Source organism: Lithobates pipiens, unplaced genomic scaffold (genome assembly GCF_037356315.1).
Source record: "Lithobates pipiens isolate NorthernLeopardFrog02 unplaced genomic scaffold, aLitPip1_a1.2 Scaffold_16, whole genome shotgun sequence".
Taxonomy (NCBI): Eukaryota; Metazoa; Chordata; class Amphibia; order Anura; family Ranidae; genus Lithobates; species Lithobates pipiens.
This window is the reverse complement of record NW_027507748.1, coordinates 450,886,205-450,913,985: the sequence shown is the minus strand read 5'-3', so window position 1 is coordinate 450,913,985 and position 27,781 is coordinate 450,886,205. Positions and strand designations below refer to the sequence as shown.

General features: G+C 41.9%; 1 protein-coding gene across 8 annotated transcripts in view; it reads left to right on the top strand.

Moving 5' to 3' along the window:
• Positions 1-27,781, top strand: part of HERC2 (HECT and RLD domain containing E3 ubiquitin protein ligase 2) — a 232,709-nt gene that overhangs the window by 66,066 nt on the left and 138,862 nt on the right. For all 8 annotated transcript variants that reach the window (XM_077482785.1, XM_077482784.1, XM_077482781.1 and 5 more), the window contains exons 19-29: positions 548-672; positions 3,566-3,744; positions 9,686-9,870; positions 9,959-10,114; positions 12,796-12,981; positions 14,853-15,023; positions 16,394-16,497; positions 20,158-20,308; positions 22,036-22,250; positions 26,083-26,215; positions 26,319-26,446. In XM_077482785.1, coding sequence (XP_077338911.1) covers positions 548-672; positions 3,566-3,744; positions 9,686-9,870; positions 9,959-10,114; positions 12,796-12,981; positions 14,853-15,023; positions 16,394-16,497; positions 20,158-20,308; positions 22,036-22,250; positions 26,083-26,215; positions 26,319-26,446 — 1,733 coding nt within the window. The remainder of the gene's footprint in view (positions 1-547; positions 673-3,565; positions 3,745-9,685; positions 9,871-9,958; positions 10,115-12,795; positions 12,982-14,852; positions 15,024-16,393; positions 16,498-20,157; positions 20,309-22,035; positions 22,251-26,082; positions 26,216-26,318; positions 26,447-27,781) is intronic.

Genomic DNA, 27,781 nt, shown 5'->3' with positions numbered 1-27,781 from the left:
AGTTCCTTCAAGAGCAGAGTCGCTGGAACTAGTATGGCCACCCCTCTCGTTTTGCCCATTCACAGAAGCCTTTGTATTAGGTTAACGCATTCACAAAATGCAAAGGCTTCTGTAAATGGGCACCAGAGGGGATGGGTAGGCATAGCTTCTGTGTGTGCTTCTCTCCTTTCACAGCCGGAGTGTGTCCTCCAGGAATACAATAAACCTGTCACATATACTGTAAGGAATATAGATGTGTCCCAGAAGTGACCTGCACCTAATTGGACTTGCCTCATGGTGTGCCTGCACTTTTTGTAAAGTTGCTGGATTCCTGGAATGAAGCATGTTCATGTGCCCATGTACATAAAAGATTTAAGATATATTTCAACTTTCCACGTTTACGCCTTCCTTTACAGGCCAGTTGCAAACTGGCCTGTAAAGGAAGGCGTAAACGTGGTTTCGTTATCTAGTCCAGGTTTTTCTTGTATTTTGTACATTTTATTAACTCAAAGGTAGCTAAACACAGTTCTATCCTGTGAAACATAACTATTAAGCCTTCTGTTTTTAGCTTCTGGAAACGAAATGACCATAAGCCCTGGGCGGCGTTTCATGATTGACCTGTTGGTAAGCAGCTTGATGGCCGATGGAGGATTAGAATGCGCACTTAACACTGCAATAACCTCAGAGATTCAGGTGAGACCAAAACTGGCTTTTAATAGATTTGGTCTGCTGGTTAATTTTTTAGTAGCTCTTCTATAAGGTTTACCCTTAAGTAAACCTAAATATATCATAATATATTTTCAGCACCTGGAGAACACCACACTTGGCACAAGCTTTATGCCAAAAAATGAACAAAAACGAATATTGATAAGTGCCATACTATGCTGTTCCAGGCTATGTCATACATCACTGTAAAAGTGTAACTACTTTGGTCCCATTTAGTTATTATTTTCTTCACGTTAAACTGCTTAAAACCTTTTTAACTGTGTATGTATTCGGAAAGCGAAGACCCTGGAAAAGAAAATAATGGTAGTTGCAATTTCTTATGTAACATGACATTGGTGCAACGGTTTATCAGTGGATCTTCAGTAATTTTTTTGATCTTTCCATCTACTAAATCCTCTGCCCTTTTTGTTTTAACTCTGGATAGTTAAACCTTTTTTTTTTTTTTTTGCCAGTAAATACCTCATCCAGCCCACTTCTTGTTTGTCTGGAAAAAAGCCTAGGCTTATGACGACATGCACAGCTCTCTCATTATCGTGAGCGTTTTGCCAGGAAGGGAGGGGGATGAGAGCTGTAGAGCTGGAGGTGTCTGTGTAAATCCAGGAAGTGAATGGGCAGTAGCTTCAGCTGCCCACAATTAGAATGTCTGCCTGCCAGACTCTGTGAAGGGAGATTTCTGCAGCATATTTGGCAAGTACAGAATCGCAGTATATATAAAATAATATGCAAAGTGGTTGGACGGAAGCTTCAGAATGGCAAAGATGTTTCTATCACAAATTATGTGAGCAGACTGCAGTTCCTCAAACTTTTAAATGAAAATTACTTCTTCACACGCTGTGCAAACTTGAATTTATGTAAAGAAGTCCTCTCAAACCGTAAAGGTGCTGTAAAGACAGGTACCTACCTGTGCAACTAAAGTTGGATCTAAAATCACACTAGTATGTATGGTGCATAAATGTTTATAAAGGCAACACAGGGACTCATTCACTTGGTAGGAAGCATAATGTTTATTCATACTTCCCGCAGGAGTGAGCGTAGCCTTAACCTTCCACTGAATCTTAATTTTAAAGCATATCTAAACCCGGGAAGAAACACCAATTCTATTGCAGCTTACTAGTCTTTAGTTGTGTGCGATTTACCTTTTTTTTTTTTTTTTTTTTTTTTTTTTTTTTTGTGTATCCTTTTTTTTTTTATTCCAGGCTAAGAACATTTTTAGCAAATACAGAAAATACCTGTTGATTTTGTCAGAAATGCAGTGTCATTAGTTGCTGACACTGTTTTTTATTTTTTTTTTTTATTTTTTTTTGTATAACATTTTATTGAAATTTTTGCAAATACATAACAGAGAAAAGATCAACAGTAGCAGATACATCCATTTGTTATAAGACATAGTTAAAAGATATATTAAACAATATATAATGTTGAAATGAGCACAGTATGTCTGGTTATGTTACTATCATAAACTATATAAGTTTCTGTGGATGCAAAGATCATATAGCTAAAAAAAAGTAGTATAAGTAATCAAATTATAGAATACTAAAAGGATATGGAGAGCATTAGTTTAAACACGGCTAAAAGATAGCTCAGAATTCGAATATGTTGCTAAGAAATTCATGAGAAAAATATGTAAATAAATTTATAGTGGTTTTAAGAAAATATAAAGGCATTATAACTTGTATATAAGGTAAGTTTGGAAAATAGAAGGGGGAGAAAGTAGGTAGGGTCGAGATTAGCTTGTGTGTTTAAAAAAAAAAAAGGGGGAATTACGGTCAATTAAAAGGCATCTGTATATTATCAAGATATCATAGTGAGTATTCATGTGAGGATCCTAGTATATGTCGCTGTTGTACGGAAATGTAACCAGCAGGTCCATGTTTGCGTAAATTTAGGTTGTGTTTCTTTCGCCTGGTGGATAAGTTCCTCCATTTCAGCCGTTTTATTTATGCGTATGAACCATTCTTTGAGGGATGGTGGGTCAGTGGATTTCCATCTGTTGGGTATACACATATTCGCTGCCATGATCATGTGCATGGTCAAGGATCTGAGGTATGATCGTGTGGGAGATGGGAAGTGTAATAACATTTGTGCCGGGGAGTATTCAAGAGAAAATGTAGTTACTTGTTGGGTAATGTTATGTACTTCCTTCCAAAATGGTTGGATTTTGGGACATGACCACCATTTGTGAATTAAAGATCCAACCTCCATATTGCATCTCCAGCAGAGTGGGGAAGTGGTTGGGTACATGTGATGCAATTTAGATGGTGTTCTATACCATCGAGACAATAACTTGAATGCTGACACTGTTTTTATTTCCACTGAAGCAAAATAATTTTCTGTTTTATTCTGTCTGTCTGTCTTATCCCCTTACCATGATATGTAATGTAAATTCACCAAGGCAAGCATGTTTGAAGAGCAGCCTTGGTGGCTTCTATGGATACAGGGGGAGAGTGAGCATAGTCACCTGGGGACAGGAAGTGTGTAACCCATGGGGTTATTGTGTGAAAATAAAGGGAATTACAGAATTTCACTACCTCTCCTACCTTAGCTGGAATAAAATATCCAGGGCTTCCACGTGAACACATCACATTGGAAAGGGGGGGTGTTAGACATTACTATCGTGCTACAGAGAAAGGAATGCTGAAGGGGTCAACACCCACTGGAGGCAGGGGAGTTATGGACCGTGGGGGGTGGATATGCGTTGCCTATTCACTGGTCCAATCACTTTGACCATAGTGACTAACCTTAATGTTACCCCTAAACCCAGCCTCAGTTTTTTGGGGCCTCATTGTAGGTGTCATTGGGACAAACACAACCCACTTCCATGTGCCACTGCCAAAATTTACTCTTCTTATATCTTTTATAGGATATTGAAGCAAAGAAGGAAGCCCAGAAAGAAAAGGAAATAGACGAACAAGAAGCGAACGTGTCTTCACTGCACAGGAGCAGTACACCACTAGATAAAGACTTGATAAATACAGGCATCTATGAATCTGCTGGTAAACAGACCTTGCCTTTGGTGCAGCTCATTCAACAGTTATTGAGGTAATGACCATCACAGTTTTTGCCCTAACAGAAATTCCATAGCCAACCTAATAGAATTTGACTTGATTGTATTCTTTTAAAGGGGCTATTATGAGTTGAGGTATAGAGGAGATGTCATTGTTTTACATGAAAGCAAAAAAGATAAAAGTGAGACTGGCAACATAAAGTGTATTTGTGTCACAAAGCCAGTTACCACTGCTTCAGCAAGCTGTGTCTATGTGTTCCTCAGTGGCCCCTGTAGAGGCTAAATGGAACTATACTGCAATAGCCTCACCTGAAAGACCGGATGACCCCGGGCAATCTGAACCACTGCGTCTATCCGGCATTGTGCCTACTACCAATGCTTCTACCTCAGTTTATTACTAAAGAGGACCTGGCATCAGCTTTGGTGAGAGGGCAAGATTGCCGGAATGATCATTTTGTCAGGGCCAGTTCACATCAGATGCAGTTCCGTGCAGTTTTGTGCACTTTTTTTTCTGCACAGAATGCATGTATAGTGTTTTCCATGTATTCCAATGGCTCTAGTTCATACCATGCAGTCAGTTTTCGGTCAGTTTTTGCATCGGAAACTGATTGCATGGTGTGAACTAGAGCCATTGAAGTACATGGAAAACACTGTGCATGCATTTTTAGTGCATAAAAAAACCACACGGACCTGAACGGAACTGCATCTGGTGTGAACTAGCACTCGCACAAAGTGGCAGGAAGCGTGACTGTCCCCTTCCCCTATTCCTTCTATATTGGAGCAAGACTGGGTTGACTAGGTAGAAGATGTAATGGCTGGTCAGGCAATTGATATCCAGACAGAGGAATTGCCCTCGAATGATTCAGAGCCTGAAGAGGCTCAGATTATATCTGCCTCTCAATCACAAAAGCTTCTCGTCCATTCTCTTGTACAGATGGTTCATACAGCTTTTAAATTGCCTCCAGTGGAGGTCCCTGAAACACATTGTTCCTCCATGGGTTCTTTGGAACCACAGCAGGGTACACAGGTATTTCCTTTTCACCCACTCTTGAAGCAGGTGGTATGTCTTGATTGGGAGAACCCAGACAGGATATTTGTGCCTTCTACGAGGTTTTCATTATTATATCCTATGGTGGAAAGCTTTACTAAGAAGTGGAGCCTACCGGTTGTGGATGCAGCGGTTTCCTCCCTGAGCAACACCTTTAACTTGTCCAGTGGATAATGCACAGGTCTTTAAGGATCCAGCGGATAAGAAGCTGAGATCCTTGTTAAAGGCATCCTTCACCCTGGCAGGTTCTGCCATTCAACCCACAGGAGCAGCAATTGGGGTCTGTCACGCCTTGAAGGATCAGGCTAGACGCCAGGATGGAGCAGATCTGCCTCGGGCCCTTTGCTTTGCTATAGATGCCCTTAAAGACATGCAGCAGATCATTGCTCTTTTGTCTGTGCACATGCGCAGAATTTTATGGCTGAAAATCTGGTCAGCAGAGCTCCCTTGTAAGAGGATGCTAGCCGATTTTCCTTTTCATGGAGAATGTGTTTCTTTGGGGATGATCTCGATAAGTACATCCAAAAGATATCTGCAGGAAAGAGCTGCCACATGCTAATTCCTAAGATTTTTCAGGCCCTAGGACAGTTCTGACGGCACCAGGGATCTGCTGCCAAATGTAAACAGCAAAGGTAAAAGAGACCGTGGATCCAAAAATCCACTAATACTGGCACCAAACCTCCCTTGTGAAGGAACGCCCCCACTCCTGCGGGTAGGGGGAAGGTTGCTGCAGTTTGTGGGATTGTGGGAAACGCTAATTCAGGACATCGATGGGTCAATCTCCACAGTGTCTCAGGGGTACAGGCTAGAATTGCACTGTTACCCTCCTCAAAGATTTGTGAGGTCCAGTGTTCCCATGGAGCTTTCAAGAAAGGGCTTATTACGCCAAACACTAGACCGTTTAAGGCGGCAGGGGGTGATCATGGAGGTCAGAGTTTCCGAAAGGGGAACAGGGTTTTATTTGAATCTGTTCACGGTTCCAAAGCCAAATGGCGACATAAGACCTATTCTGCATCTAAGAGCACTGAACCGCGGCCCTTTCAAATGGAATCGGTCTTCTCTGTCATGACCTCTCTCCAAGAAGGAGATTTTCTGGCATCCATTGACATCAGGGAAGCATACCTGCACGTGCCAATTTTTCAACCTCATCAAAGGCTTTTGCACTTTGTCATAGAGGAACAACATTTTCAGATTGTGTCTCTGCCCTTTGGGCTCGCTACCACATCCCGGATTTTCACAAAGATCCTGGCACCCATACTGGGCCTTTTAAGATCTCGAGGGATCTTGATTGCAGGTTACTTGGTTGATTTTTTACTCGGGGATCAAGTTTTGCTAAGAAACGTGATCTTTACGGTCCAATTCCTAGAGCATCTCCGATCATAAATTCTGAGAAATCGGGCCTAAAACTGGTTCAAAGTCTGGAATACTTAGCCCTTATCATGGACACAATCCAGGCAAGAGTGTTCTTGCCTCCAAGAAGGGTCGAGGCCCTAAAGCAGGGGTGTCCAAACTTTTTTCCAAAGAGGGCCAGCTTTGATGAAGTGAACATGCGTGAGGGCCGACCATTTTGCCTGACGTTCTTTGAACCATTAAAAATTTGGTCTAAGTATGTCCATCCGAGCACTAATACACGGCCCAACAAGAATTCTCTTGCCTTTGTCGTGCTCTGCACTTTAGGGGGTACCGTTAATTCTTAATGGTACCCCACACATTGGAAAATGTAGGGTGCTTTTGGTGCAGTGCAATTTAAAAAAAAAAAAAAAAAAAAAGCTTGAACTTCTTTCCCTGCATTTTTGTGAGTAGGGAAGTCAATTGAAATGAATGGGCTGCCCTGCACACAGTACACAGCCACAGATGTTGCATTTACGGGCTTAAAACAGGTGTTGAGGAGGCAACATAATGCCTCTTTACCGCCATTCAAATGCCTCTGAAAAGAGATCTGTGCATGGATTGCTTTTCAGAGGAGCAGCAGTCCTGGCTAATATCACACACAAGCCCTACAAAAGCAGTTTTGATGGTATAAGAATGGGGGGGGTCCAGATTAAAAGTAACATACACAGACACATGCAGACGCACATACTGACAAATGCACACCGCACACACATACAGACACAAGCATTTACATACAGACATACATGTGCACACACACATACAGACACATGCATACACATACATACAGACACATGTGTGCACACACACATGCACGTACAGACACATGTGTGCACACACACATACACGTACAGACACATGTGCACACACACGTACAGACACATGTGCACACACACACGTACAGACACACACGTACAGACACACACAGCCCTTTTTAACACTAATTTAGCTTGTAGCATAGTACAGTACCTTTCCGGCTTCCTCATTCAGTCGGGTACTGCACTGTAGTGGGAAGCAGAGAGCACAGCACACTCCTCTGCACTTTACTTTCACTTTTGAAGCTCACAGAGCTTCTCACAGTGCCGGTGATCAGGCTCATCTGACAGCCCTGATCCCATGGCGCACTAAATTGAGAAAGACCAGACGGCCTGTTCAAAACCGGCCAATTGCGGCCCACGGGCCAGACTTTGGACATGCCTGCCCTAAAGGATCAGGTTCGGCAGGTAAGCTGAAAAAGACGCCGACGCCTGTATGAGTCTTCTGGGAAGCATGACTCGTACAGAGTATGCCCAACTCCATTCCAGGGCATTGCAGCAGAACATTCTGTCTGCATGAAGCAGGAAGATGCAGGCTTTGGATTCCTGCATGATCATAACCCCCCAAGGCTTGTGTAAGTCTCGTCTGGTGGTTAGTAGACCAGTATCTGATACAGGGAAGGTCTTTTCTTTCACTGTCGTGGAAGGTAGTGACCACAGATGCCAGTCTTTCCGGCTGGGGAGCAGTCATGGAAAGTGCCACAGTCCAGGGGAAATGGACTCTGAAGGAACAGGGATTGCCCATCAATGTACTAGAGCTGCGGGCAATACTCCTTGCGCTGAATTTTTGGACGTCAAAGTTACAGGGTCACTCGGTAAGGTTGCGGACCGACAATGCCACGGCTGTGGCCTATGTCAACCATCAGGGTGGCAACAAGAGTCGTCTGGTCCACATGGAGGTCAGTCATGTGTTATCATGGGGAGAATGGAATGTGCCAGTGCTGTCGGCCGTCCACGTTCCGGGGCTAGAGGACTGGAAAGTGGACTATCTCGGCCACCAACAGATACTTCTAGGAAAATGGTCCCCTGACCCACAAGTGTTTTTATGCAGATTTTTCAGTGGTGGGGTACACCGGATGTAGACCTGCTGGCATCCAGGTTCAACTGCAAGATTCAACAGTTTGTATCCAGAGCAAGAGATCCACTTGCGAACTGGATACATGCTCTGGTAGTTCCCTGGACTCAGTTCTCTTTGATTTATGCATCCTCTCCGATTCCTCTTCTGCCACATCTTTTGCGCAGGATCCAAGAAGAGATGACATCAGTCAATCTGGTAGCTCCGGCCTGGACCAGGAGGGCTTGGTAACCGGTGTTAGTGAGATTAGCGGTAGGCAAGCCTTGGATGCTTCTGCTCCGGCTCGATCTACTGTAATGGGCCTATACTCCACCCGAATTTACACTCGCTGAATTTGACGGCGTGGCTATTGAAGCCAGGGTGCTAGGCGATCGTGTTGTCTCAGTGGTAACTACATTGGTGAATGCCAAGAAGGTTTATCACAGGGTTTGGAAGGCTTACATTGCATGGTATGAGGCCAGAAGTTGGCATCCTAGCAGATATTTGGTAGAGAGAATTCTCTTTTTGGGACATTATTCTACCTTCTTTTTTTCTCTCAGCCTGGCTCACCAGAAGAGAAGCAGTTGCACCTTTTGGATGTGGTGCGGGCGGTCAGTCTACCTGGAAACGTCTGCAAGCTTTAGAAGTTCTGATGCGTTTTTTGTTTTGCCGGAAGGCCCTAAGTGGGGTCAGCCGGCTTCTAAGGCATCCATTTCACTTTAGATTCAACAATTAATCACTCAGGCCTATGGCCTGAAAGGTAAAACTCCTCCCTTTGGGGTTAGAGCTCATTCTACAAGGAGTGTTGGAACCTCTTGGGCTTTTTGCCATCAGGCGTCAGTGGCGCAGATTTGCAAGGCCGCTACTTGGCCTTCAGTACATACGTTCACAAGATTTTATTGGGTGGATGTTAAGGGCAGCAGAGGACTCTGCTTTTGGCCATAGTGTATTGCAGGCTGCTGTATAAATCTGATGCTGTTTTTTCATACAATGTGTCTCCCTCCCCTCAAGGCTATTGCCCTGGGACATCCCAGGTAGCAATGTATATGGCTGCTCTGTGAACCGCAATGTATGAGGAAATTGGAGTACATCACAGGACACAGGCCCCTCCCCTCTCTTTTTGGGAGTTTGTTGCTTGCTACAAAACTGGAATACTTCCTGTATGTGAGGGGTTATATAGGGAATCACTTCCTGTTTTTTGGTTATTCTACCAGTGTCGATTCACCTATAGGTGGCGCATAACCCGAGTAGTAATGTATATGGTTGCTCTGTGTCCCGTGATGTACTCAAAGAAATTGATTTTACAGGTAAGTCTGAAGAAAAAAAATCCAATTATCGTCATTTTTTTCATCCAGCATTTTTTTGGGGTTATAAAAACCTCTAGTGCACATTAAGCCTAAATCTAGACATTTCCCATTTAGTTACCAAACCTTCAGTCCATTTTTATTAAACCTCTTCAAACTATGTTTCCCAGAGAATCTACCTTTTTTGGAGTTTTGATTCCTTGTAACAGTGCAGATAACAGTTTAACATCAGGCTAAGCTGCTGTGCTTTTGCTTTACCCACTTTTAAATTACAAATGTGAGATTCTTCACAAATAAATAAGTGTTAGGTTTTTAAATTCTTGTTTTTTCCTTCTTGTAATGGTATTACTGGTTTCATGTCCGTAGGAATATTGCTTCTCAAACTATCGCTAAACTCAAAGACATGGCTCGAAGGATCTCATCCAGCTTAGAACAAGAACATTTCAGTAAGGAGAGGTCAGCCTCCATGGATCTTCTGCTGCGCTTCCAGCGGCTGCTTGTTAGCAAACTCTACCCAGGCAGCTCTGTGGACCAAACTACAAACACTCATGGTATATATAACTTTCCTTCTGTTTTCATGATGTACAGAGTTTAACTTTTTTATGTGGTATTGATACGTTCTTGTATTCTATCAAATAGCTCCTGAACTGTTAGGTGTCGGCTCATTATTGAAGAAATATATTGCACTCTTGTGCACACACATTGGAGATATCCTTCCTGTGGCAACAAATATTGCTTCCACATCTCACAGACATTTTGCAGAAGTGTCCTGTATCGTGGCAGGAGATCTTACAGGTAACCAGCTGCTTTTTTCCTTTATTTAAAATAAATAAATACTATATTGGTTTTGTGACTGTTGTATTTTAATTCTTACATTTTAAACAGTTTTTACAGTCTTTGTTTTGCAATATTTATTACACATAAGTGGATTCCCAAAGCACTATGAGTTATCCAGAGGGCGCAGCAAATGTAGCAGCCTTCCCTTTTTGGCTGGTTAACTCTAAAGCCTAGTACACACGATGAGAAAATCGGAAGGAAAAATACCGCTTTCTAAACGATTTACAATAATCTTTTTGTTGGTACACAGCTTTCGAGAGCAGATCACCCTAAATTATCCAAATGGGACAAACCTGAAAATGTTTCTTGTATGATACCAGATCATGCTATTTTCATTTAATCGGTACAGTATCCATCTGAAAAAAAATCAGACGAGCTAGACTACATATGCCCAGAAACGAAAGCATACATCACAATACAATACAACACATTATACCACTTCCGAAATGTTATTCTGTCATATGAGAATTTTCGCAAGTTAAGTAACCTCTCCATTTTCTAAATGCATCTAGCATGCATAAAAAGATGATAATGCGTTGGATATTTAACTGAAATTTTGTACTGAGTGATCTGATAAGGGATAAGGCACTGTAATTAGTAAGTTTGCTCTGTGTGCTTTTTTATTTCTTTTATCTTTTAGGCCTCATTCACACCATGGTGCAGAGACGTCTGTTTTTTCTGCTTGCATTTTGCAAGGGCTCAAAGAAAAAAAAGGTTCTCTATGTGTCCTGTTCACACCACACCGTGTATACACATGTATGCAGTTTTCTGCATGGGGAAAAAAACATGACATGACATCAATATTGGTTTGAATAGGGTACATAACTAACATGCATGAAAACTGATGTCAGGGTGCACAAAAAACTCACTGAAAAGTGTATTAAAACTGATGTCCTTGCAAGTGAAATCTGCAAGGTTTTCCCATCGGTTTTCATGCACGTATGGTGTGAACGAGCCCTATTGAAGGTCCCAATGAGCACAGTGGCCTGCATCATCCGTAAATGGAAGACGTTTGGGACCACCAGGGCTCTTCAATTTGCTCAGTGGCCAAACTGAGCGATCGGGGGAGAAGTGCCTTAGTCGGGGAGGCGACCAAGAACCCGATGGTCACTCTGACAGAGCTCCAGCGTTTCCCTTTGGAGAGAGGAGAACGTTCCAGAAGAATAACAATCTCTGCAGCAGTCCACCAATGAGGCCTGTATGATAGAGTGGCCACACAGAAGCCACTTCTCAGTAAAAGGCACATGACAGCCCATCTAGAGTTTGCCAAAGGGCACCTTAAGGACTCAGATCATGAGAAACAAAATTCTCTGGTCTGATGAAACAAAGATTAAACTCTTTGACCTGAATTGCAAGCGTCATGTCTGCAGAAAACCAGGCAATGCTCATCACCTGGCCAATACCATCCCTACAGTAAAGCATGGTGGCGGCAGCATCATGCTGTGGCTATGTTTTAGTGGCAGGAACTGGGGGACTAGTCAGGATTGAGGGAAAGATGAATGCTGCAATGTACAGAGACATCTTTGATGAAAACCTGCTCCAGAGCTCCGTGGACCTCAGACTGGGGTGAAGGTTCATCTCCTAACAGGACAACGACCCTAAGCACACAGCCAAGATAACAAAGGAGTGGCTACAGGACAACTCTGTGAGCACCCTTGGGTTGTCCAGCAAGAGCCCAGACTTGAGCCTTAGGAGAGATCTGACAATGGCTGTGCACCGACACCTCCCCATCTAACCCAGTGGAGCTTGAGAGACCCCGCAAAGAAGAATGTGGGAAACTTCCCCATAATAGGTGTGCCGGGTTTGTAGCAGCATACTCAAAAAGACTTGAGGCTGTAATTGGTGCCGAAGGTGCTTCAACAAAGTATTGAGCAAAGGCTGTGAAGACTTATGTATGTATTCATTTTTATTTTTTTTAAATAAGTTCGTAAAAATTTCAAGCCAACTTCTTTCACATTGTCATTATGAGGAGGTGTCTGTTGTCATGCAGGAAAAAACAGCAAATGTAGCTGAAATCCACCACAAGCACTGCATTTTTTTTTATGCATTGCCACTGAAGTCTATGAAACCAAGAACGCAACCTGCTGCAGGAAAAAAAGTCCCCGACCCTTTCCCAAAAAAAAACAACTCACTGGTTGATATCACACAGATGTGAACGTGGCCCATAAGAAATTGAGCTAAACAGACGGTAGTGCATTTCTGCAAAACTGAGAACGTACTGCAAATTGCATATGTGATATATATATCTATCTATAATTATAATCTTTTTTTTTCTAGTTTAGTCCTTATTGCTTATAAATAAAGAAATGATGTTTAAAATGTAAAATGGAAGTCATTTGGTTGCTTTGTGTCTTTTGGGGCATGAGCTGATAGGCAAGCTCCTCATGCTTTCATGTGCACTCAGTTTGTATTTTGAGCTGCTACAAGCTATTTTGAAGTTACTTTTGCTTTCCAATAGATGTATTTAAAACGTGTCTGAATAAATGGCTTCAGGTTGTGTTTATTTATTTTTTATTTTTATTTTTTTTGGTGTGAAATTCAGTGGGGATTGCTACACAAAATGCTTAGAAAATTGCATACTAATTTTAATTTCATTCTGTAAAATGTCTAATTCAGTTTCTCATTTAACACTTGTCTAGGTGTTCTACTTCCTGAGCTTGTTGTATCCACAATATTGCTGCTGTGTAAGAATGCCTGGCTCATGCAGGAAACTGGTGCTATTCCTCTTCTTGCCAGTCTTCTGGAACCTCTGGATCGATTCAACCATCTTGCCCCAGGCAGAGAAAGAGATGACAATGAGGATTTGTCCTGGCCTGGCATTATGGGTGGGTAACGCTTTATTATTATTATTATTATTACACAATTTATATAGCGCCAACAGTTTACGCAGCACTTTACAATGTATAGGGAGGCCAACACAATTACAATACAGTTCAATACAAATGGTACAGGAGGGCCCTGCTCGTAGAGCTTGCATTCTAAGGGGAGGGGTTGGTACAAAAAGTAATAGCTGCAGAGAATGATTTGATGGGGGTTCATGGACGATTGTCATAGAAAATGTTAATAGTTTCATAGTTAGTAAGGTTGAATAAAGACACCAGTCCATCCAGTTCAACCAGTGTGAGTGTCTACAATTGTCCCTATCCCTGTACATTGTACACTCACATGGGTCCCTACCCTCAAGGGGCCCACAATCTCAGGTCCCCATTCATATACTAGGGCCAATTTTGGACAGAAGCCAATTAATCTACCTGCATGTCTTTGGATTGTGGGAGGAAACCGGAGTACCTGGAGGAAACCCACGCAGGCATAGGGAGAACATGCAAACTCCAGGCAGGTAGTGTCATGGTTGGGATTCGAACCAGCGACCCTTCTTACTGCTAGGTAAGAGTGCTAACCACTACACCACTGTGCTGCCCAAGCACGAGCAAGTTAATGTATGCTGAACAGTGGTTACCAAAGGAAAAAATCTCCACCAACTGGATTTACAACTACTATCAGCTGCAGTTACTAAAAGACAAATGGTCTAAAGAATGTACGAAGTGTAATCGCATGGGGTTGATTTACTAAACCAGGAGCATGCAAAATCTGATGCAGCTCTGAATAGAAGCTTCCAGGATTTTTATTTTTTTTTTGTCAACGCGTAATTTCTGAAGGTAAAAGCTGATTGGCTAACAAGCTAACAGCTTTTGCACCAGTTTTTGCACCAGATTTTGCACTCTCCAGTTTTAGTAAATTGGCAACGTATGTGTGACCTAATGAATCTCCCTTAAAAAAAAAAAAAAAAAAATCCCACATTTTATACAATTGCATAAGTAAATTCTAAAATCCCATGATCAATTTGTTGTAAACTCAAAAATTCATAAAAGTGCACAAAAGTGTGCGAATTAAAAAAAAGATATATAAATTAATAATGTGCAAAAATCTGTGACAAATATACAGTATATAAACATGTGTTGATTCAGATATCAAATTCATAAAGTCCAAACAAAACTTGGATACATAAAGTGCATATTGGGTGTATATGTGTACTTCATTGATACTGTGTTTAGACCAACACCTGCTGTGGTACACAAATTATTGCAAAGTACTGTCCACACTCCTCTATGTTCACACAGCCCCACGTGACCGCTCCCTGAGCACACAACGTACGCGCCATTTAACAAAAAACAAAATGCCATCATTTGAAAGCAGTACTAATCTCACACTGTTCAAACTCTCTCCAGCCTGGTAAAAAAAATCCTCTCCAGCATATTAAGGGTTAATCCACATCATCCGGCGCCAACATTGTCTCTCACATTTATAAAGGGCAAAAGTCGCTCCAATAGTGTAAGAATGCTTCAAATATATTATCCAAAAGTATTAGGCTGGCCATGCATTATGCAATTATGTTTTTACAATTTTTTATTTCTTTAGATTTACCAAAGCTTTCAATCAGGCAGGCCCCTCCTTGCACTACATAGTTGAAGGTAAAGCTAAAGGAAATTGAAGAAGAAAAACTTTTTATAATGTATGGGCAGCCTTAGCTTGACATTTATTTATTCAGTTTTATAACATTTGGGATCTTTATGGAGATTTATTAGCTCACACATAACACGGTTACACTTTGTACATTCTCTAGTATATGTGTTTTACTATTCTATGTACATTTTGCGTGGAATGATTTCACATACATTTTTTTTTTGTTTACATAAAGGCTCATTTTTTGCTGGCCAGAGCTCAAGGAATAATGAAGAAGTAACCTTGATACGTAAAGCAGATTTGGAAAATCACAATAAGGATGGTGGTTTCTGGACTGTAATAGATGGGAAAGTCTATGACATTGAGGACTTTCAGGCACAATCACTTCATGCTAATACTATACTAGGTATGAATTAATTTTTTAAAGTATGCGTATCCTTGTTTTAGTCTTTCATTTGGTAAGTAGCCATATTTTAGGACATCTCCACAATCTAAAAACAAATGTGTACACTTTCACATTTACATGGTGCAGAAGTTCTTTATGGTAGGTTGACGACCTTTTTAATAATTTATACTAGCCTCTACATGGTATGTTTATCATGTAAGCCTATGCAGGTGTCAGTAGTGTCCTTTTTTTATTGTCAGATTTTCCTTTTCACTTAAAGGCAAAGTTCACCTTAAAAAAAAAAAAAAAAAAAAGTATTTTTGCAGGTATAAAATATGCGTTTATTTTTTTACTAGGCGCCTGTAAAACATTGCACCCTGAATCAGCAGATCGTGGATACTGTGTCAGGCTCCTGCAAACTGTCGGTGTAGCTTGCCCTCGATAACTCATACGGCAGGCAGTTATTGAATCACAGAGAGAATCAATGTACTTCTCAATTAACGACAACAGGCGCTAGTGGGTGCTCTAGTAGTTCAAGCCATCAGCCACAATTGTTGACGGTAGTTGTAGTTCATTCATTCACATAACTCTTGTGAATGAATGATGCAGTCGGGTTAGCAGATTGTGACAGCAGGTGTGGGGCGAGGATCCCCGTCTGCTGTCACAACGGGGGGTATGGGGGCTGCAGATAAAGTAGCATGTTACACCTTTAAATACGAGTGTAACAACATGTTATGAAAGGTGAACTTATCCTATTAAGAGATTCCTAGACAAAATCTCATCTTGGGCAACATCAGATCACATTGTCTACTATTTGATTACATCTGCTAGTTTAGTTAAGACATTGGAAGCATTAGCCAAGTATGTAAATATTTTACCAATAAGCGAATTTACAGCTCTCCTATGCATAGCACAAGCTGCCATATGGGCTATACCAGAAGGAACATGTAAATGTGACATAATTGTCTGTCTTTAATGCATTCAAATTTGCTAATTCACAATGCTTGGGGATGAATACCAAATCTAATCAGACTCTCTGGATAGCTCTTATCTGAGTTTATCTCTGTGGAACTGGCAATTAGTCTCCTTCATTTTTGAAGGGAGATTGTTATTGCTTTCCTTGAGAAAAAACAGTTATGGGTATGTTTTTACGGTTTTCCTTCCTCCATAGCCATAAAATGAGTGAAGTGATCAGAGTGTACTTCTTTACAAAAAGATAAGTGGTCAGGTCATGATGGTTCATCTGTGGTTACTTAGAACATGAAAGTTTGTACATTACATCACACGGATGTGTGGCTAATTCAGTACACATAGACATTTTTTTTTTTTTCATATTAAATGCACACTATATATTACTGCTGATTTTAGTTTCTATTTTCTTTGTCTGCTAGCTCACTTTGCTTGTGCGGATCCTTTGGTTGCTCTTGAGGCTGCCTTGCAGTTTGATGACACCAGAGAGTCCATGAATGCCTACTGTGTGGGTCACTACATGGAGGTAAGCAAGCCCAACTAATTGCAAATATTGAATGACTTTATTTTTGACTCAACAGTAAGGGATTTCGGTGTGAATGGAAATCTTTTTCTAACCCCTTTTTTGAATTTGTTTTTTAATTGCTTCTTATTTACATTTATACTATGATTTCTTTGCATTTCATAAAATTTTTTTTTACAATTTTAATTGTTTACTTCAATTCTATAAATATGAAACATTATACTGTGACGATTTCATATGTGACCAGTTTGTGGTAATTTGTCAAGAAAAAAAAAATCTTCCAGAAAAACCTACTCTCCTGGTGAAAATAATTTCAATGTATTTTTGATAATTGTTTGATGGCCACTTTTTATACACATAGTAAGTATTAAGTTTGAGAACACCAGGAGCACTAGGCTAAACACTTAAAGCTTACTGTCTTGGTAAACATTGGTGACTGGTGCCTTCTATCTTTTTAATACTGTTTTATATTTCTGAAAGTCACAGGAGTCTACCTTCTGAGAATGTTTGTTTGTTTATTGGACTGAGCAACTTAAGCCCTATGGTACCCACCTAATATTGTCTGTACACGTACTGCACACTATCAATTAGCATATGATAAATATTAGTCTCACCACTTACATTAAATGTAAACTATACATAGGAGATAAGTATACCTGCCCCCTGGCTCGCTTTGTAACATCCACACATTCCCGTTACTCCTGGAGAATATGGGACTGGCTGCGTCTCCCGGTGGCTCGCTGAGAGGCTGGGGTCTTTCCAGACTTTGAACCCCTGCTGAGTGATTTCAGACGACAGTGGTCTTTAGCTCACTGTCGGCTGAAAACCATTCACAGTAGTGCAGAGCGAACTGCACTCCTGTGGTCCTTAGGGGAAGGAGTGCCAAAAGCCCTTTGGCCCTATTCCTTTTAAATTAAACATGTTGAAGCATTTTGTCAATATCTTGCTGACCACCATGAATGCTTCCCCAGGACCATACCAAATGCAGTGTTCTCTGCCAGGGACAAGTGAACAAGTTGAACACCCTGTGAGTGCAGAGACAGATCATATGTTTTGACACTTAAAAGAAAACTGGTTACAGGAGTGCGAAACTAATTGTACTCCTATGATCCAGAGGAGAAGTACAGCCAAACGAGCTCAGCCTGGACTTCTCCTTTTTTTTTAAGCTTGCTTTTTTCATCAATGATGTCTTGTGAATTACAACATACAGTGGTGTGAAAAAGTGTTTGCCCCCTTCCTCATTTCCTGTTCCTTTGCATGTTTGTCACACTTAAGTGTTTCGGAACATCAAACCAATTTAAACAATAGTCAAGGACAACACAAGTAAACACAAAATGCAATTTGTAAATGAAGGTGTTTATTATTAAAGGTGGAAAAAAATCCAAACCATCATGGCCCTGTGTGAAAAAGTGATTGCCCCCTAAACCTAATAACTGGTTGGGCCACCCTTAGCAGCAACAACTGCAACCAAGCGTTTGCGATAACGTGCAATGAGGCTTTTACAGCGTCCTGGAGGAATTTTGGCCCACTCATCTTTGCAGAATTGTCCTAATTCAGTTACATTAGAGGGTTTTCGAGCATGAACGGCCTTTTTAAGGTCATACCACAACATCTCAATAGGATTCAGGTCAGGACTTTGGCTAGGCCACTCCAAAGTCTTCATTTTGTTTTTCTTCAGCCATTTGGTGGTGGACTTGCTGGTGTGTTTAGGATCATTGTCCTGCTGCAGAACCCAAGTTCGTTTCAGCTTGAGTACACAAACAGATGGTCGGACATTCTCCTTCAGGATCTCTTGGTAGACAGCAGAATTCATAGTTCCTTTTATCACGGCAAGTCTTCCAGGTCCTGAAGCAGCAAAACAGCCCCAGACCATCACACTACCACCACCATATTTTACTGTTGGTATAATGTTCTTTTTATGAAATGCAGTGTTCCTTCTACGCCAGATATACTTGGACACACACCTTCCAAAGAGTTCCACTTTTGTCTCATCGGTCCACAGAATGTTGTCCCAAAAGTCTTGGGGATCATCAAGATGTGTTGTGGAGAAATTGAGACGAGCTTTGATGTTCTTTTTGCTCAGCAGTGGTTTTCTCCTTGGAACTCTGCCATGCAGGCCATTTTTGCCCAGTCTTTTCCTGATGGTGGAGGCATGAACGGTGACCTTAACTTAGGCAAGTGAGGCCTGCAGTTCCTTGGACGTTGTTGTGGGGTCTTTTGTGACCTCTTGGATGAGTCGTCGCTGCGCTCTTGGGGTAATTTTGGGCGGCCGGCCACTCCTGGGAAGGTTCACCACTGTTCCATGTCTTCGCCATTTGTGGATAATGGCTCTCACTGTGGTTCGCTGGATTCCCAAAGCTTTGGAAATGGCTTTATAACCCTTTCCAGACTGATAGATCTCAATTACTTTCTTTCTCAATTGTTCCTGAATTTCTTTGGGTCTCGGCATGATGTGTAGCTTTTAAGGATCTTCTGGTGGACCTTACTGTGTCAAGCAGCTCCTATTTAAGTGATGCCTTGATTGTGAACAGGTGTGGCAATAATCAGGCCTGGGTGTGGCTAGAGAAATTGAACTCAGGTGTGGACAACCACAGTTATAGTATGTTTTAACAAGGGGGGCAATCACTTTTTCACACAGGGCCATGATGGTTTGGATTTATTTTCACCTTTAATAATAAACACCTTCATTTACAAATTGGATTTTGTGTTTACTTGTGTTGTCCTTGACTATTGTTTAAATTGGTTTGATGTTCCGAAACACTTAAGTGTGACAAACATGCAAAGGAACAGGAAATGAGGGGGCAAACACTTTTTCACATCACTGTACAGATGTTTACTGACATGACATCATGGTATATCTCTGGTGTATGTGGTATGATTGAGTTGCACTATTTTTTTAGTATACTTTGTACATTTCTACTGTTCATAGAATAAATGTGTATTTATATAGTGTGTGTGTGTGTGTGTGTGTGTGTGTGTGTGTGTATATTTATAAGATAGATCAGGGGTGCCCAACCAGTGGCCCGTGGAAACCTCTGATGTGGCCCGTGACCTCCTGCTCTGGGGTAGAATAGAAAGAATACTGTTATTAAAGGTCAGTTTATTACTAAAATCACAGTGTATATACAGGCATATCTTTTCTGCAGTGGTTACTGGGCTGCTTTCAAACTGATCCGCAGGTGCAGAGCAGTTTAACTGCAGGTTACCTGCACTGAGCCATAGACTTCTATTATTACCTGCGAGTTTGGTGAGCTTTCTGAAAGTGCACCAAACCTGCAGAATATAATAGAAGTCTATTGAAAACTGCAGGAAAGCCAAAGGTACACTGCGTTGCACACGTGGTGCGGGGAAAATGCAGAGTGGACACGGACATGCCATCCACCTGCTCCGCTCACTGTGGCCCACAATCGGTTACCAAGTCGCTTAAGTGGCCCTCGCCCTTCAAAAGGTGTGTGTGTGTGTGTATATATGTATGTGTGTGTGTGTGTGTGTGTGTGTGTGTGTGTGTGTATATATATATATATATATATATATATATATATATATAGTAGATCGTTGTATACCCGTGTTTGTTGACTTTTTTTCTTTCTGCTACATTTGCTAGATTTTTATCTGCTTGTTTTAATGTTTCTTTTCAATAATCAATTGTTTTTGTTCTCGCAGCCTGATCAGGAAGTAATTACAGCCCCAGATATCAGCAGCCTATCTTCTCCGCTCATTGACACTGAAAGAACCCTGGGTTTGCTGCTTGGTCTCCATGCATCTTATCTCTCATTAAGTACACCATTATCTCCTGTGGAGGTTGAGTGTGCCAGTAAGCAAGATTTATCGTGTTCTATAATATATGCATATGATGTATAACATGGGACTTAAAGCAGTATTAAACCCAAAAGCAAACCTTTATTATTGAAGCTTACAATTCTTAGGCCGCGTACACACGGGCGGATTGTCTGGCCAACTAAGTTCGTCAGACAATCCGACAGACAGTCCGTCCTACTTTTGAATGAACGGACTTGACCACACACGACGAACAGACAGTCCGCTGAAAGCTTGCACGATGACGTGTACAGCACGTACGACGGGACTCGAAATACGACGTCCAATACACTGCAATGCAACCTTCGGCCGTGTAAATCCTTTCTGAGCATGCGCCATACTTAGTCCGTCCAACTTGCCTACTCACGAGCGGACTGTCCGCTGAAACCAAGTTTGGACGGACAATATTACGGAAATTCCGAAAGACTTAGTCCGCCAGACTGTCCGCTGAAAAAGTCCGCTGAAGCCCACACACGAGCGGATTGTCCGCTGAAACACGTTTCAAGTCCGTCAGACAGTCCGCCCGTGTGTACGCGGCTTTAGACGTGATGGCTGCATTAGTTTTTTTTTTTATTTTTTTTTTTTTTTTTTAAGGCTTTCTTTCATTTATGTTCATCTGGTGATCTGCCCAGTAAGTCTGTTCTTTTTCAACAGAACAAGCTCTCCTGTAGCAGTTACAGGGCTGAGACAAACCATTTACCGCTGACATTTACAATGATCTGCTTTTTATTTATTCATGTAAAACCTTTATTCTAAAATTCTATAATAAAAATTGTTACTGTAACTGCAGAGTTAGCTGGAGTTTGGCCTCAATTTGTTGGTGTATTTAAATTGAACTCTCCTCCCCCTAGACTGGATGAAGGTGCACAGAGGGAACATTGTCAGAGTGGAAACACTCCGATACCAAAGGTGTAGCTAGATAACCAGGTAAAAATGGGGAGGGAAGAAAGGGTTTTTTTTTTTTTTTTTTTTGTTTTTGGTTTTTTTGACCACTACTGATTGGTAGGCTGCTATATATGATATTTTTGATTTTGGGTTTAATACTGCTTTAAGAGTCAATTTCTTTAATCAACCATTTGTCCTCCAGAGTCATTTTCACTTTTTGGGGGGGGGGGGGGGCGCAGGGTTGGTATTGAGTTTCTGCAAACAAGGTTCCTTTGCGGCAGTATTTACTTGAAATCATTAAAAAAACACCAATTATAGTGTGTCTTTATATTTTGTAACGTGTTGCTCCATCCGTTAATCATGGCCATTTGCATGTAATCGCTCATGCAGCAGTCACATAAGAGTGATCGGCCCTGGACACAAATTGCCTGCGTCCAGGGCCCATTACTCGTTTATGATCGCTGTATGAGTGAGTGGCTACAATTTAGCTGCGGGAATCCGCAACCTCCCATTGCTTTAATGAGGCTGCGGCCTTTCGGTCATCACCGGGAAACCAGGCATGAATGCACCATCAAAATCGGTTGATTCTTTGGAAATTATGATCACATAAAGGAGCACTCCTAATAAATGAGGTGACCTACAGCAAGTGGTATTTAGTAAACTTTACAAACGGATACATGCTTTTTAAAGATGTATGCTTTTTAAGGCTCCATAAAGTCACAGCAACTTTGAAAAGGTTCCTCCGCTACTTTGATGTGGCTTTCTTGTAACTTGAGTGCCAGAGTGTGAACCGAGCCTAAAAAGTGCTAATTGATTTTATTTTTATTTTTTTTCATCTAGGGTGGCTTAAATCTTCTATATTTTCTGGGGGCCTTCAAACCAGTCAGATTCATTACAGTTACAATGAGGAAAAAGATGAGGACCATTGTAGCTCCCCAGGAAACACTACACCCAACAAATCAAAGCTGTATGCCCATCGCCTCTCAATGAGTGCTCATTCCCAGCCTTTTCTGCAGGCCATAGCTGACAATAACACCCAGGACCACAATGTTAAGGTGAGCTCTTTGGAGATGTAAATATGGTATATGTTATGCTGTTACCTTTTGGTCCTTTTTTTTCATTGATCCAGGCTATAATTTATTGTTGGGTAGACTTGCATTTAACCACATCCGAACCGGCTCACACCGACATACGTCGGCACTTTGAAGAGGGATATCGTTATTATGGCAGCAGCTAGCTACCATAACCCCAGTATCCTCTTCTTCAGTGAGCGGTCAGGTTTCAGATAAGTGGTCTCTATGGCATATTCCCCACAGGTGAAGCCACAGCTGGGTGCCCACAGTTAGAATGCCAGCGCCGCCGAACGGAGGGGGTAACCTTCGTTCCCCCGCATCGCTGGACCCTGGAAAAGGTAAGTGTCCTATTTATTTTTTTTTTTTTTCTTTAACCACTTAAGGACCGCCGTATTGCCAATGTATGTCATTACAATGGCACAGGCAGGCACAAGCACGTACATGTACGTGCCTGCCTTCCGGCAGATGGGGGGTCCGATCGGACCCCCTCCCGCTGGATACGGCGGTCCGGTTCGCTGCAGGAGCGATCCGAGATGAGGGGATGGTTTCTGGCCATCCCCTCTCGATCGCTCCTGGCCAATGAGAAGCTTCCTCCCACTGTGTATTGTATACACAGGAAGGAGGAAGTGATGTCATTCTCCTCGGGGGGCGGTCTTTTTGACCGGACTACGAGGAGAAGACAGAAAGTAAGTGTGCACCAACACTACACTGACATGTAGGTACACACAGGCACACAAACTCCCCTCCCCCCCCCCCCCCCCCCCCCAGTCACAGTGTCACTGATTGCAGTGATCATTTATTTACTGATCACTGCATTCAGTGTCAGTTGTAAAAGTAAAAACTGTCAGGGCAGTTAGTGTTAGGTCCAGGGTAGCCCCCTACCACCCCCCAATAAAGGTTTAACCCCCTGATTGCCCCTAGAGTTAACCCTTTCACCCCCTTTTGCCAGTGTCACTAAGCAATCGTTTTTCTGATCGCTGCATTAGTGTCACTAGTGCCGCTAGGTAGCTAGTTATTTTTTTAGGTTCACCGCCAGGTTTTTATAGCGCTAGGTACCCTGATATACTACCCAATAATGGTTTTAACCCCCTGATTGCCCCTAGTTAACCCTTTCACCCCCTTTTGCCAGTGTCACTAAGCGATCATTTTTCTGATCGCTGCATTAGTGTCATTAGTGTCACTAGTGTCGCTAGGTAGCTAGTTATTTTTTTAGGTTCACCGCCAGGTTTTTATAGCGCTAGGTACCCCCATATACTACCCAATAATGGTTTTAACCCCCTGATTGCCCCTAGTTAACCCTTTCACCAGCGATCACAGTATAAGGGTCACTGGTGACGCTGGTTAGCCAGTTAGTTATTTAGGTTCCCCGTCAGGTTTTTATATAGCGCCAGGGACCCCCATATACTACCTAATAAAAATTTGAACCCCCTGATTGCCCCTAGTTAACCCTTTCACCAGTGATCACCGTATAAGTGTTACGGGTGACTCTGGTTAGTTTGCTTTTTATAGCATCAAGGCACCCACCATTTATTACCCAATAAAGGTTTAACCCCCTGATCACCCAGCGGGTGATATCAATTAGGTTTTAGGGTCAGGGTCTGCGTCGCCCCAGGCAGCGCTAGGTTAGTGCCAGTACCGCTAACACCCACACGCAAAGCATAAACCTCCCGTAGTGGTATAGAATCTGAACAGATCAATATCTGATCAGATCTATACTAGCGTCCCCAGCAGTTTAGGGTTACAAAAAACGCATTGTTAGCGGGATCAGCCCAGATACCTGCTGGCACCTGTGTTTTGCCCCTCCGCCCAGCCCACCCAAGTGCAGTATCGATCGATCACTGTCACTTACAAAACACTAAACACATAACTGCAGCGATCGCAGAGTCAGGCCTGATCCCTGCGATCGCTAACAGTTTTTTTTTGGTAGCATTTTATATTTAAATCCAGAAGGCAGTGCTTGGTTTTCAGGGTCCCGTACGTGGCTAGGCTCCCAAAAAGTCCCCCACATATGGTATCCCCGTACTCTGGAGAAGCAGCAGAATTTATTTTGGGGTGTAATTTGACTTATGCCCATAGAAAGTGTGAGCAATATTTCATTTAGTGATAACTTTGTGCAAAAAAAAAAAAAAAAAAGTTAAATTCCTGCAACTTGTGGCAAAATATAAAATATTTCATGGACTCAACATGCCTCTCAGTAAATAGCTTGGGGTGTCTACTTTCCAAAATGGGGTCATTTGGGGGGGGGTTTGTGCTATTTTGGCATTTTATGGCCTTCGAAACTGTGATAGGTAGTGAGGAGGGAAATCAAAAATTTGCACCCTTGGAAACCCTGAAGGCAGTGATTGGTTTTCGGGGTGCCGTACGCAGCTAGACTACCAAAAAGTCCCACATATGTGGTATCCTCGTACTCAGGAGAAGCAGCAGAATATATTTCGGGGTGCAATTCCACATATAACTATGGCATGTGTGAGCAATATATCATTTAGTGACAACTTTTTGTAAACTTTTTTTTTTTTTTTTTTTTTTTGTCATTATTCAATCACTTGGGACAAAAAAAAATATTCAATGGGCTCAATATGCCTCGCCACAACTTCCTTGGGGTGTCTTCTACTTTCCAAAATGGGGTCATTTGGGGGGGGGGGGGGAGTTGTACTGCCCTGCAATTTTAGCACCTCAAGAAATGAGATAGGCAGTCGTAAATTAAAAGCTGTGTAAATTCCAGAAAATGTACTCTAGTTTGTAGATGCTATAACTTTTGCGCAAACCAATAAATATACACTTATTGACATTTTTTTTACTAAAGACATGTGGCTGAATAAATTTTGCCCTAAATGTATGAATATAATTGAGTTTATTCGATTTTTCTTATAACAAAAATAGAAAATATTTTTTTCTCAAAATTTTCAGTCTTTTTCCATTTATATCGCAAAAAATAAAAATCGCAGAGGCAATCAAATACCATCAAAAGAAAGCTATATTTGTGGGAAGAAAAGGACGCAAATTTCGTTTGGGTGCAATATTGCATGACTGCGCAATTACCAGTTAAAGCAGCGCAGTGCGAAATTGTAAAAAGACCTCTGGTCCTTAGGCTGTTTATTGGTCCGGGGCTGAAGTGGTTAAGGGAACTCCTCTTTAAGGTCTACGGTGCCCTTCTAGTACCTGCTTTGCATAAAGAAGATGGGAGGCCAGGGCAAGCAACTGCTTCATAAAGGGACACATAGTTGTATTGTAATGAGATTCTAAGGTTGGCCATCTGTAGACTAGTATAAATGTTGAGCATGATGAATGGACCTATTTTTGAAACTGTACGTCAAAAACAGTATCCACATTATATCACCAGGGATTCTCCAACTGATGTCCTGACTCTCTTTGCCGCCGACTCCTCCTTTTTGCTCCAATTTTTACCTGCTCTGAGCAATGGTTTTGCACAGAGTGAACCTGTGCTCTTCTTGGCGCGCCACCATCGGCAACTGCTTTCCCGTGGGAGAGCTCCTGCAGGTTTGCTTCTGAGCCAGGCTGTGTGCATCTTTAAAGACACACACAGTACAGCTTGACTTGCCCTCTGCTCCCTCTTCACAGGATATGTTTGACAGCAACAGGAGCCAATTGCTGAATCTCTTCACTCGAATAATGTTATGAGCAGGCTGTGCTAGAAAGGAAGAATTTCATTATAATTGGAAATTGTACTGGTCCACTTCAGTAGCAATGCACTGTCAGCAAGGTTTTACAGCAAACTATTTTTTTTAAGCATGGGAAGTTTGTATTGCACCTTTTGATATATACGAGTCAAAATAGCTGTGCTTTGTGTTTTCAGGACTTTCTGTGTCAGATTGAGCGGTATTGTAAGCAATGCCACCTGACCACTCCAATTACCTTTCCCCCTGAGCATCCAGTGGAAGAAGTCGGCCGTTTGCTACTCTGTTGTCTACTGAAACACGAAGATTTAGGTGTGTAGGAGCATGTTATGGCTGGTAACGATTGTTTACACCATATTTCAGAGTTTACGTTTAAGCAGATCTCCTGGAAACAATATTCTGTTTCACCTTGTAGGTAATATTGCTCTGTCAATGGTTCATCATGCTGCTTTGAATGTGGATCAGGTCAAACACAAGTCATTGCCAAAGTCTGTGGTCGATGTCTGTCGTGTGGTTTACCAAGCCAAGTGCTCACTCATAAAGGTTAGTGTTACATGTTGAACATCTAGAGCAAAGTACAGTGAGGGGAAAAAGTATTTGATCTCCTTCCTGCCGATGTTGTATGTTTGCCCACTGACAAACAAATGATCAGTATATAATTTTAATGGTAGGTTTATTTTGACAGTGAGAGACAGAATAACAAAAATATCCAGAAAAGGGCATTTGAAAAACGTTCTAATTTAATTTGCATTTTAATGCGTGAAATAAATATTTGCTCCATTAGCAATCGGCAAGATTTCTGACTCCCAGTTGTCTTCTATATAGTTAACGAGCTGACATTAGGCGCACTCTTAAAGGGAGCGTGCCTAATCTCAGCTCATTAACCGTATAAAAGACACCTGTGCACAGAAGCAATCATTTAGATTCCAATCTCTCGACCATGGCCAAGACTAAAGAGCTGTCCAAGGATGTCAGGGACAAGATTGTAGACCTACACAAGGCTGGAATGGGCTACAAGTCCATCGGCAAGCAGCTTGGTGAGAGGGTGACGACAGTTGATGCAAAAATGATAAAGTGGAAGAAACATAAAATCACTGTCAATCTTCCTCGTGGAGTTTCAATGATCATGAGAACAATGGGGAATCTGTCCAGAACTACACAGTAGAATCTTGTCAATGATCTCAAGGCAGCTTGATAGTCATCAAGAAAACAATTGGTAAGACTACAGGACTGAAATCCTGACATGCCTGCTGGGTGCCCCTGCTCAAGGAAGCACATGTACAGGCCTGTTTGAAGTTTGCTAATGAACATCTGAATGAGTCAGAGGAGAACTGGGTGAAAGTGTTGTGGTCAGATGAGACCAAAATCTAGCTCTTTGGCATCAATTGAACTCGCCGTGTTTGGAGGAGGAGGAATGCTGCCTATGACCCCCAAGAACACCATCCACACCGTCAAACATGGAGATGAAAACATTATGCTTTTCAATGCCCTCAGCCAGGGCATTGAAAATGGTTCGTGGATGGGTATTTCAGCATGACAATGACCCTAAATACACTGCCAAGGCAACAAAGGAGTGGCTGAAGAAGCACATTAAAGCTGACCTTCAGTAATTTTTTTTCAACTTTTCATCTAGAGATTGCCAGGAAGGGAAGTGAGGAGTCATAAGAGGACCAACGAAAGCTGCAGAGCTGGAGGTGTGCCTCTGTGTAAATCCAGGAAGTGAACAGGCAGCAGCTTCAGCTGCCCACAATTAAAATGGCTGCAGCCTGTCCTAGTGGAGGGAGCTTTCTGCAGCATATTTGCTAAATACAGAATCGCAGTATATATAAAATAATATGCAAAGTAGTTGGAGGGAAGCTTCAGAATGGCAAAGGTGTT